This window comes from Sceloporus occidentalis, unplaced genomic scaffold (assembly GCF_023333645.1).
Source record: "Sceloporus occidentalis isolate IW3139 unplaced genomic scaffold, rSceOcc1.0.p SCAF_2, whole genome shotgun sequence".
Lineage (NCBI taxonomy): Eukaryota > Metazoa > Chordata > Lepidosauria > Squamata > Phrynosomatidae > Sceloporus > Sceloporus occidentalis.
In genome coordinates, this window is record NW_028316982.1 from 95,309,027 (window position 1) to 95,322,183 (window position 13,157).

General features: G+C 37.1%; 1 protein-coding gene across 2 annotated transcripts in view; it reads left to right on the top strand.

Annotated features, from left to right (window-relative positions):
- LOC149318733 (cGMP-dependent protein kinase 1) overlaps positions 1-13,157 on the top strand; it is a 799,226-nt gene that overhangs the window by 551,812 nt on the left and 234,257 nt on the right. For both annotated transcript variants that reach the window (XM_089510365.1, XM_089510362.1), the window contains exon 4: positions 10,751-10,856. In XM_089510365.1, coding sequence (XP_089366491.1) covers positions 10,751-10,856 — 106 coding nt within the window. The remainder of the gene's footprint in view (positions 1-10,750; positions 10,857-13,157) is intronic.

Consider the following 13,157-nt stretch of genomic DNA (forward strand, 5'->3'; position numbering starts at 1 on the left):
CAGTGTGACCAGACATCACATCACTTCTGGTTCCATTTTTAGCCAATTTGACTGATTTCTTTTTTGGGGGCGGGGGAGGGGGTTAGGATAACATTTTTAAGGTCTCCAGGAGGTGTGGGGAAATTATGGGGAGCAAAACTGCTGCATTTTGTAGCCGCTTCAAGCCACTGGTGAGAGAATGAGGGTATCTGGGCCCTTCAGGGCCCTCCAGGATCTGCAAATTTGGGGTGGGTGGGCTGCATGTATCCAAGACGGTACATTTCCCCCACATGTGGTGCTGGTCGTTCTGAAGGCATTCTAGCTTGATAATAACTTACTTATATATTACCAGGCAGCTGTTTGGGAACTGATGTGATACATGCATACACTTTCAGATGTCAATCCTGAGCTGCTTCTGCCAATGGCCTAAGCATTGTTTTCTTCCCCTACAGTACATGTGAATCATAAAAGTATTGCCATTGTTCTGTAAGATGCTATAGTTTTTATCCTGCCAAAGTTACCCAAGCATTTATACAGAAACTACCTTTCAACTATGTTGATTATTTATTATTATTATTATTATTATTATTATTATTATTATTATTATTAGTCTATACCCTCTCAGCCCATGTCACAAGAAGGACTTGGCCAGAGCATGGAAACAGATGAGTCTTATAAGGCAGCCAGATCTTGGGGCTTTTCTGAACTCTCAGTGTCCCTTGTTTCAGCCTTAAGACAGCAATGTTCAGCTTTTAATAAAACAGAAGCAGAAAAATAAAACTGAGTGAGAGCTTTTTAATCCAAACATAATAAGAAGCCTTCTTGGCTGCAACAAATAGTATCAGTTGCTGGAGGGTACAGAAGGGGGGAGGGGGTTTGCAAACCTAGTTTAATTAAGAGTATGTGCATATTTTGTTCCTAAGTTTGAATACCGAATATCCCATTGCTTTTTTCCTTGCTTTTGTGTCTTCCCAGTCCTTGATTTCCTAGAGCTTATAGCTTCCCTCCTCACTTGGCCAGATTCTTGAGATTGTCTCTGCTGCACTATGAAACTGAGGATGCTGGAATGGCCTTTCATCCTCCTACATATCTTTGCTTTCTTCACCCTCTCCTTTCCATTTGAATAGCTGCTGCTGTAGTTTGGAGGCAAAGGGCAGGTGGTGTATGACACATGTTCACCTTTTGCAGCTCTCTTATTCAGACTCCAAGTACTAGATGTATATAGCAGTGTAGCACGTATTGCACTCACACACAGGAGATGTAACCTTGTGAATTTTACTGCAAACATAGCTATACTTTCATGAAAGCTCTGGATGCTTTGTCTACTCTTTGACCTTTGTCTTTTTTTTAAGGAGATCTACTCTTTATTCCTGAGCAACATAGCAGAGTGAATTGCCAGCTTTTAGTTTTTAATCCCCCTCCATTCCTTCATCTTCCAGACCAGCAGATGTAGTACCTTAGTTCAAGCAGCCTGTCTATAGGATTCTCATCTTGTTATGGATACCTTCCAACATTTCACAGATGAAAATTGGAATACGTGTGGCCAAGCAACATCAGGCTGTAGTCAAGATGGCAAAAATTATTAATGTGGGAGAGCACACAAGCTATGAAAGGCTGCAGCAAGATCTCAACCCCTCCTTTCTTCTTCCCACTACTGCTGAATACAGACTGCTTTTTTACTTCGAACTCAGTTTGCAGCTACTGAAGTAAGCAGAAGACAGATGGGAAAAGTGTGTGAAGGAGAGGGAAACTGGGACATTTTGAAAATAGCTTTAAAAAGCAGGATTTCATAGATTAATTAGCAATACCCCTGACAAATCAGATCAGTTTACTTTGCTCCTCAAGCTATTTGAACTTCAGTTCCCAGAAGCCCCAGCCAGCTTGACCAGTATTCAGGAAGCCAAACTCCAATAGTCAGGGAGCTAAAGTTATGGAAGCTAAGGTCCAAAACATCTAAAGGACCAAAGTTTGGGAAACTGATCCAGTTTGGCAAGGATAGTTCCAATTAATCTCTGTCATCCTTCTTTTTAAGGCGACTTTCAAAATCTCCTGTTTCTTTGTTCTTCCAGATGTTTGGGACTTTAGCTCCTAGAATTCCTGACTATTGGCCAAGCTGACTGAGACTTCTGGGAGCTGATATCCAAAACACCTGGAGGAGCAAAGTTTGGAAATCACTGAGTTAGAGGTTATGGTTACATTGAATATTGCCCCATATGAGCTTTGGAGACTTGTGATCTTTAGTTCCAAAATCTATAATATCCAAACACTGACTAACTTAACATATTGTTTATAGTATCTAAAACTAATGTTGTTCTTAAGAGTGGGGTGCATGTGTGGAGCGAATGTTATAAAACATCTTCTCTGTGTAAGAGTTATTGTAGCAAATCAGAAGAAATGTTGAACAGATCTGTACATATTCTAAGAGAGAATCCACAATACTTCAACGGGATTTTCTAAAAGCTTGTCAAGATGATTTTTCTATCATCTGTGAATCCTTGATGTTATGTAACCAGCCTTTCATCTCATACATTTACTTCAAAGTTGTATCCAATCCTATTGACCAAAATGCACACTTTAAACAAGATGTAGTGTGGTAAACCAGATTTACTTCAGGGAGGGCACTTTCTGTAGCATCACTTTCTTATTTATGGAATTTGCTGTCATGCATTTATATTATATGCTGTTAAAACTGACAATCCTTCTCTGACATAAAATAAAATGTTAAGAGACATACCATCATTTTATTTTATACCAGAGAACAACTGATAACTAAACATGCTTCTGTAATGTTTTGATTACTTTTAAAAATATTTTTGGTATCATTCTTTGAAATGAACCCTGCTGTTAAGGACTAGAATTTCATTGGTCTATTTTAGTCAAAGGATATATTATAAAAACATTTTCTTAATTGATAAACGTATTCTTTTAAAGAGCTTTTAGAAATAAAATAGACATGGGAATCCAGTTTTCATTCAACCCCCACATTGGTAAAGAGCATGAAAACTCATTTGTCTAAAGAAGGAGTTTAGATCCTCTGGAACTGAAGAACATTCAGGGATGTCATATTGGCAAGGTGAACCAGGGAACCATTGAAGGGGTGAGGATGATTACTCTGTTGGGTTTTGAGAAAAGTTGTTAAAATAGAAAATGGTAGCAAAATAATGGCAAAACAGCAAAATTTGGAGGGTTGAATCAACTAAAAGTCTAGAAGTACTGGGATTTTTTTATAAAAGTATTCACCTGGGACCTATAGGGGATCTAGCAAGACTCACTAAAAAGAGAATTGCAAAGGTAAAACCAAGATTAAGAAAGCTCTCTCACAAATTGTGCCTTAGACAAAGTCCATTTGTTATAACTTTGTCTGCAATTGTTGTCAGTTCTTCCTCTCTTGTGCATAGCTGTTATTATTTATGGCTCCTTTGCTGCCACTAAATCAGAAATGCACCTTCCTCACACCCTACACCTTCAAATGAAGCCTGAACTGAGGTTGTACACATTTCAGTAGCAACTGATAAATATCCATAGCTAGAAGAGGGATGTCAATCTTTAACTATTTCATCCTTGCATGTCAGTACAAACAGTTTCTGCAGTTCTCTCACCACTACCCAGTATTTGCATATCTCTAAGAGGTTTAGGAAGTTATTCTTTAAGGAAATAAATGCTGGACATTTTATGTGTGAGAAAATCATTGAGGTTTGTATAAAAATCATGCTTTTTGTGCAAAACTAATTTTTTTCCTGCAACCTTACAACTTTTATTGTGCAAAAGGAACAGTTTTCAAACAAAATCCACAATTTTCACCATCACCATCCATTGTGAGAAATATATTTTGGTGCACAATTGGTGATTTTGCTCATAATCTTCGAAATTTTGCACACCACATCCTAATAGTAACACCAGTGGGTATTGCAGCTTAACTGTAGTAGAGTCTACGAAAACTCTCTGCTGCAAAATTTAACCCATTGTAAAAACAACCCTTTCTCGAAATCAGGACAAGAAGGTAAATGAAGGCTCCAGAACAAATAATAAATGGATAAAGTAATTTTAAAGTAACAGGAGAGCAGAACAAATCATGAGATCTTTTGGAGTACAGCTGTGTTTTGATCCACTGGCTGCCACAAATTTTCTTGTCTCCTGATTGATCACTTTTTCTTCATCACTAAAATATAATTTTGTATTTTACTGATTGATTCATTGACTGATTGGTTGATATCTCCCAATATAAGACTCAAGGTGGCTCACGGCATAGATAAAAACAAATTAACATAAACAAATGCAGCTAAAACTCAATAACATAAGTATTAAAAAAAATTAAATAAGGTACCCTATTTTGAACAGAACTAAATTAAAACAATCTCAAAGGTCTGTATTTGTAGCTGGCAAGTTAGGAAAAAGAAATGCACTGTACTATTTCTCACTGCTCCGGAAGAGCATCATTTCGTCTTGGGGCAAATATCAAGATTGTCAAAACTTATCAGGATGTGTGTGTTGAATCATTGTAGTATGCAAAGTGTTCAACTTCCTACTTTTTCCGTACTATTACATTGACATGTAAGACTTGTCACCACATCAGCTATTTAGTTTTCTTTTCATTCATTCCAGACTCCAGAAAGGCCCAGGATGAGAAATCTCTCATCTTTACCAACAGGACACAGTCAATTGTACTTCATATTAGCCTTTGTTCAAGTTGAGTATCATATTCCCACTGGATTCAACCTAGGCCAAGTAGCAGTGCTGTGGCAGTTTTGCTACAGATATTTTTCTCTGTCTCTCTGATGAAGAGACAACTGGGAGAAGGGGAGAGCAACAGCAGCTACAATTCAGATGTGTTCTATCTTTCAGTGAATGTGTTTCTAAGGCTGCCGCCACAGGCCTGAATGTATCTCACAGAGCTACAATTCCCAGAATTCTGCAGCACTGAGCCATGGCATTTAAAGTGGCGTCAAACTGCATTGTAGATGCAGCCTAAGTCTGATATAAACTTACATATATTTGCAATTGATATTACATTTGTTTTAAAGTAAAGCTACTCAAATATAATCACATCTGCCACATTGTTTTATTTCTTTAAAATATTTTTTAGTGGTGAACTATAGCTAGAAGGAAAATGTTGACATTATAACAGTCTGCCTCGCTGGAGTAGAGCTATATTGAAGTTACTGTGAGTTGTTATTAAAATACCTTTAGCCTTATAGCAGTAAGTTGATTTGAGAAGGCTACACAGATTTTTTTTAGAAAAAAATGAATGACAATCCACCCCAGAATGTGAAATTGAATTAGCCTTTTGCTTATGTTTTGCAAACAACTGGGATTGCTTTGTATTATGTATACTTTACAATCTCTTCAGCATTCTTCAGCCTAGAATAAAAATGACAGACCCTTTAGACTTGCATGGGTAAGCGTCATTTTCTACTGCATATTCTAGTGTGGATCCTTTTCTTCATATGACATTATTTTCTCATTCCAGTTTGTTTTAGAAAATGTAAACACAGGTCAATTTACATTTATATTAAAATATTTTTAAATAATCTGATATTGTTTTAATAGATCTTTGTAGATCTTTGATGACATTTCGAGCATCATTTTGCATGCTCCACAATGTCCGTGGACTGCTTCATTTTTGCATGAAGGGTGTACGAATGTTGGCCAGAAAAAGTGGTGAAGAATAGAGATAATACCGCAAGAACTGCTCTTCCCAAAATTCCCTCACTACCTACTTATCCTATTCCTCGACCTGTATCAGGATGACTATTGAAGAAGCAGAGAAATGTCTTCCCTCCAAAAAATACTAGATAACTCCTCAGTAGTGGATGTGTCGGTGTATAGATCCTAATCCTTAGATAGCATTATATGTACCCTTTAGAGATTAAGAATTAATGTTCTATGAAGTGAGAAAAAGAAAAATCTGTCATTTTCTCAGAAAAATATATTCCAACAAAATTCTAGAATTATTGTCCTTGACAAGGCCCAGAAACATATTATCATTAGATGTTGTTTTGCTTTTCTGCATAGTTCCCGTGTCCAAAGCTGTTAATTATGCACAGTCCATCACATATTGTTTTTAGGTTCATATATTTGCAACTGAAAGCACCAATTGCCTAAGTAGCAGCCATTAAGTGTGATTAATTGCAGGCCACTCTAATTCGCCTTTAATAAGTACTCCATAGACTGGTTACATAGCATAGACTTGCAGGAGAAAAGCAAAAGTCTTGTTCTGTACTGAAAGCACACCAAATTGAATTTATTGGCCCCTTTACTGTGGAAAACATGATAAACAAGTGTGAACCCAGGAGGTGCCATAGAGCAGTGACCCTCTGAGATGTCTTTTATGATTGGGAGAGGAAAGGATGTAATTATTTCAGAAGCCTTTTGCTGATCCAGGAGGTATGAGTGACTGCTTCTGACTTATCTCTTTTCTTCACCCCTACCCTTGGAGTGCTTTTCAGAGATATGTAGTATCTTGTCAGACCATTGATAAGTGCGTAGAAATCTTTCTGTAGAATGTAAATTATACTTTCTGTCTAAACAGTTTCATTGTAACCAAATATACGTATTGATTAGATAGGCAGTTTCATTCATATGTATATTCATGAATTGAAAAGAGTATGCCTGATTAAGGACAATCAGTTCTAAAGTACCTTTACCAAGTTTGGAATAATACTCCTATTCTTGTTTAAATAAAGAACCCCCCCCCCCCCCCCAAATTTAAGAAAGATTAAATGTTCAAAGTGTCTGCCATCTGTGAAGTCGAAGGCTTTCATTGCCAGCATCCATAGTTTTTTGTGTGTTTTTCAGGCTACATGGCCATGTTCTATAAGAGTTTATTCCTGACATTTCACCAGCATCTGTGGCCAGGAACAAAGTCTTATAGAACATGGCCACATAGCCCAAAAATCCCACAAAAAACTATGAATGCCATCTCTTGATTTGCAAAACTGTGTGAATGAATATTGTATTTTGCAATTGCAAACTTGTCTTTGGAAGTTCATGGGGGAAATGTCCTTGGAAAGGGGGGGGGGGGATGAGGAAACTGGGAGAAGTTTAAATACCCCCAGCTTCCTCTTCTCAGATCACCCCTTTCATAACTGATTTCGTACTAAAGCATCAGGTTTAGCCCTTTGCTGACTTGTAAACTAGAACATTTTCATCATCTTGAACTATTATTCTTATTAGTGCTACTGTTATTGTTGTCATTTGATTACTAGAATTTGGGAACATCTTATGATTGATTTAGAGAACCAGAAAAACAGGCAGAAGGGATATAACAGACAAGGAAAACTTCAGGAGCAAAATTCTAAGTGACTACTTAATCTGGCCTCAGACGCATGACAGAACACTACCTGATTTCATTCTACATTCACTCTATCATCTTTCAGGCTACATAGCGCATTTGCTATGCAGCACCATGCAAGTGGCCACACATTCATTCCAGACACTGAATATCCCATCTTGAAAAGACAAACAAGAATATAAATGTCTAATGCAGACAGCTTCCAAATTGCAAGCAAGCTTATTGAAATGTTCAGTCCTGCGTTTTATCTCTGCAAAAGTGTAATGCTGCCTTCTTGCCTCACCCCCAGTAACTAGTAAATTAGTCAGCTTTCTGATATTCATGCAAGGGGTGGGGGGATAGACATAAATAAGAAAAGGCACGTGAAGTCAAAGGCTTTTATGGCCAGCATCCATAGTTTTTGTGGGTTTTTCGGGCTATGTGGCCATGTTCTAGAAGAGTTTCTTCCTGACGTTTTGCCAGTATCTGTGGCTGGCATCTTCAGAGAATGCTGACAAATGCCGGTGAAATGTCAGGAATAAACTCTTCTAGAACATGGCCACATAGCCTGAAAGAAACCACCAAAAACTAAGAAAAGGCACCTTCATGAATGGACAGCTCATGTCAGGAGAAATGAAAAAAACTTTATTTGATCATTTTTTCATATATTACTTATTAATCCATCTACATCCTTTCCCATTTTTGTTTCTCCAATAGTAATGACAGTGCTTCTTCTATTATTGTTGTTAACTGTTGATGAGTTGACTTCAACTTATGGAAACCCTATGAATAAAAGACCTCCAAGTCACCCTGTCATCAACAGCCCGCTCAGATCTTGCAAAGTTAGGGCTGTGGTTTCCTTGATAGAGTCTATCCACTTGTAATGTGTTATTTCCCAACTTCCTTCTACTTTGCCAAGCATTATTGTCTTTTCTGGTGAATCATGTGTTCTCATGAAGGTATGACAGTCTCGGCTTAGTCATTTTGGTTTCTAGGGAGTGTTCAGGTCTAATTTGATATAGAACCTGTTAGTCTTTTTGTCAACAAGCATCTGCAAAACTCTCCTCCAGCACATTTCAAATTATTTGATTCTCTCCCAATCAATTTTTTTCACTGTCCAGCTTTCACAACCATACATAGAAATTAGAAATATGATAGCATGGGCAATTTTTGTATTCAGTGATATATCTTTACACTTGAGGATCTTGTATAGCTCCTTCATAGCTCCCCTTGCAAATCCTTGTCTTCTTCTGATTTATTGGCTGAATTCTTCATTCTGATTAATGACTGAATCAAGGTATGGGCAGTCTTGAACTATTTCAGCGTCTTCATAGTTCTGTAAACATGTAGGGAATGATAGGAAGGAAAGCGAGCAGAAAGGGTTGAAAGGTGAGAGGAAGCATAGATAACTTGATGGATTGAAATAAGTCAATGAAAGGAAGAATAAGTGAAGGGGATAAGTGAAGAGGGTTAAGTGGAGGTGGATAACGGACAAAGGGATGGAAGGATGGAAGGGGAAGGAGAGTGAGAAGGATGTGGATAGAGAAAGTAAGAAGCAAGAGGAATGAAAGAAATGGAACTAGAAAGTAGAGAGAAAGGATAAGGAGGGAAAAGAAGAGAAGGGGGGAAGGAGTGGAAGGAGTTGGATGGGATGGTTTATATGTTGTTTGTAATATAACAATATGGATATAAAGTTTGATATGTATGATATGTTAAGGTGGAAGTTTTTTATTGTTGTTTGATTTTGGATATGTTTGATATATGTTATGGTTTTATGTGTTTAATTAAATTTTCTTAATTTTTTTTGGATAATGAAATGTTATGACACACCCATTTGTATATATAGTTTTAATGATCTATACAATCAAAGCCTTTGCTATAATCTATAAAGTAGAGACTGATTTTCATCAGAAATTCTTTGGTGCATTTTATAATTCCTTTATGTAGCCAGCTTGGATATTTGACATTCCTTACTATATAGATGGTAAAACTCTTTGTTGTGGAATTTTGAGCATCACTTTCTTGCATGTGAAATTAATGCAATAGTCAAGTGGTTATTGCAAATCCTGGTATCCCCTTTCTTTGATTTTTTTTTTTTTTAGTTTATATTATGCATTTCCAATTTGTAGGCCATTCTTTTGCTTTTATATGTTTGTTGACAGATTTTAGTTAGAATTTGAGAGGATTCTGTCTCTATAGCTTGAAACAGCTCTATTGATATGTCATCTGTTCCTGCTGATTTATTTCTCCTAAGTGCTTTGAGAGAAATCTCCACTTCACTCTCTAAAATTGTGGGTCCATATTCAAATGGTTCTTCCTTGAATTAAAATGTCATCCTTTCATCTCTTTTCTATAGTTCTTCAGTGTATTGTTTCCATTATCTTTTTACTTCTTGCTCATGCAATGCGTTCCCCTGATCATCGTGTAGCATGCCTACTTGGACATTTTTCTGGTGGCCATGTTTAAAATCACTCTCTATTTAAATTCTGGCATCAGAGACAATATTTATTCCACCATTTCTAAAATATGTCTTTCACTAATGGAGACTGCACTTTGAATATTTATGATGCAAATTGTTTGCACACACTCAAGTATAATAAATTACCAGTGAGGGATGTCTCCATCCATGTTCAGCATGGCACATTTGATAATACAGTGGGGCCTCTCTTTATGTGAGGGATCCGTTCCGGATCCCCCGCGTAAGGGAAAATCCGCCTGTGCTCAAGCCCCATAGGAAATTGCCTCCCTCCCCAAGTGGTTTCTGCGTAAGCTGAAAGCCACGTAAAACACGTCCACAAAAGACACAGGCACACTGTACAGTCGGCTCTTATACGTGGATTTTTTATACATGGATTCAAGCATCCACAGTTTGAAAATGTTCAAAAAAAGTATAATTTTCAAATATCAAACCTTGATTTTCCATTTTTTTATAAAGGACACCATTTTGCTATGTCATTAAATTTAATGGGACATGAGCATCCACGGATTTTGTTATCCACGGGGGATTTTGGAACCAAACCCCAGTGCATAACAAGGGTCCACTGTATTGGAAATCTTTGTTTGGAGAAGCTTCTGTGTAGCCGATGTTAATGAATCCTTGTGGTTCTTCAACCTTGTATTGGGGAACTTTGTAGTTTCTATGGCACACTTCACTACCAGAGAGATCCTCCAACCACTTCTGAGCTGGGGTGTTCTCAGATAGAAGCATTTCTGCCTTTATGAAATCCTTCCATATCTTTATATGTTTAAAGTTAAAAATAAATCCTGCAAAGCTAGGAGCAAATTATGCTACTAATGGTCAGGTATCTTGGCCAGAGCCTCTTTACCTTACGGTTTTCAAGGTAGAAGGCTTCAGGGGTGTTTTACCATTGCTGCATTCTGCTTAATACTAATAAGTGTTAGATATGGTTCCAACAATGTTCAATGGAAATAAATAAATAAATAAATAAACAAATAAATAAACAACATTTACTAATTGAAATTTCTCACTTGTCTTTCCAGCTCTCGTAAATGTGAAACTTTGGGCTATTGATCGGCAATGTTTTCAAACAATAATGATGAGGACTGGCCTCATCAAGCATACAGAGTATATGGAATTTTTAAAAAGGTAGGACTCTTTTTTTCCTTGCTATTTTATTTCAGTTTTAAATGAGTACTGCCTTTGTTGCAATAGCTGCAATAAATTCTTGGAGGTTTGCATAGGTTTTCTTGCTTCTTTTTTTGTTTTTGTTTTAGTGAATGCAAGGTAATGAGCACTTATTTCTACTCATCACTTTCAATTTTCTGTGTCACCTACACGTGTGCCATAAGAACCTGAATAAAGAAAACTAATAAGTGAAGATTTTAGCCTTAATACTTTTTGCTTTTTCTCATTGAAATTATTCATCTTCATGGTTGTTTGTTTGGAAGAGTACCACCATCAATAAACATGTAAGGAGCATTTTATATGAATCAAAGGCCTGTTACAGACAGCCAAAATAAAGCTGCTTCGAGTCACAGTGGAGGTATGGTGTTTCAATGATGCATGCGTCCTAAGAGTCCAGAAGTTGCACCAAAGCCACACTCCAGCCCTAAGGACTGGAGCATGGCTTTGGTGTGGCTTCTGGACTATTAGGACACATGCATCATTGAAACACCATAGCTCCACTGTGACTCGAAGCAGCTTTATTTTGGCTGTCTGTAACAGGCCAAAGATCTCTCATTTATAAAAAAAGATGTATTGATGAAATAATAAGGTAAATAAATGCAATGCTATAGAGCCCAATTTGCAAGCTTAAAATACTTATTTGTGTAACATCCAGAGACAAATTATAAATTTTAAATGGAAACAAAAGCTGTTTGCTTCAGGCATCTATAAAATATGGGTCAGATGAGTCAGAGAAGAGAATTATACTGATATGTCTTTTTATCCCTTAAACTTGAATTTAAATTCTTGAAATGCATTCTAGTATTTCTGTTCTGCTAAACATCACAAACCTGTCAAGATATGGAGACACTTAATTCCACAGTAATTTATTTGAGCAATATATTTAAATATTAATTATACTTAATTAAAAATAGTCAGAGATCAAAAATATGTGGCCCTTGGTTCAGAAGGAAGAAAAAAGAATACCACACAAGTCCACAGGGAACCTAAAAAGTAACTAACAAGTCCCCCATATTGCCTGGGAAGCAGTGGTCCCATTACCCTCCATTCGTGGCCTAACAAACATATTTCATTGCAGTGACAGATTTCTTATTGTGTGTCAGTCTTATACAGCCATTGGAAGAGAAGAGGTCATGTGAATTAAGTGCTAAATAAATATGCTAAGTCTATCCTCAAATGAATTTTTAGAAATGTTTTGGCTAATTTGGAGTTGGTAATTAATTAAATTACTGTATGTACTCAACTATAAGGCAACCTCATGTATATGTCGAGGGCAGATTTGGGGGACAAAATTATGAATTTTTAAATGATCCATGGATAAGACAAGGGTAAAATTTAGGGGCATGTAACAAAGGATCTAAAATAATGGTTCCCAAACCTTGGTCCAAGAGATGTTTAGACTTGACCTCCCAGAATCTCTGACTACCCAAGCTGGGTGGGGCTTCTGGGAGCTGAAGTCCAAAACACCTAGAGGACCAAAGTTTGGGAATCACTAATCTAGAACAAAGGAAAACAATGCCAAATAGCAAAATTCCAGCAGTCATAACTGTTTGTGCTCCCCCTAAACTGAATTAACCCAATTTGACACTAATTTAACTGACATGGCTCACTGCTCTGGAATTAATGGATGTATAGTTTTGTCAGATATTTTGTCTTGTCTGTAAGAGGGCTCTGATGCGGCAAAAAACTACAGATGCCAGAATTCCATAGAATTGAGCCATGGCAGTTAAAGGAATGTCAGGCTGCATTATTTCTGCAGTGTGGCAGGTTCTTGGTAATTGAAGTCCAAAACATCTGGAGGACCAGACATTAGAACTACTGGCCAGTATAGACACTGATATCTAGAATAACCATTGGAAGTCCACTTTTGGTGAAGAGAAAGTTTCAGTGGGAACCATATATTTGGAAGAGGAAAAATTTAGTAGCGTTGATTGGGTTCTTTGAATCTTTTTGATCAATCACTCTGTCCTTTTCCTCCTCATTTGTGTGTGCATGCTCAGCAATACCAAAGAAAAAGTCACCCATTCTGTTCAGGGACATTTTGCACAAATTACAGAAAATATGACCAATACCCGCCCACCTCGCTAATTTTCATTCTTGTCCTGCTTACAAGGCTTGAGAAAATGCCTTGATGCATTGAGATAGCCTTTCTCCACCTAAATCTTGCCAATTGAAAGATTTTTTTTCCATCTTCCCATCTAAAACGTTCACTCATTGTAAGCATAGCTACTATAATAAATCTGTCACAGCATGCTGTCTTGC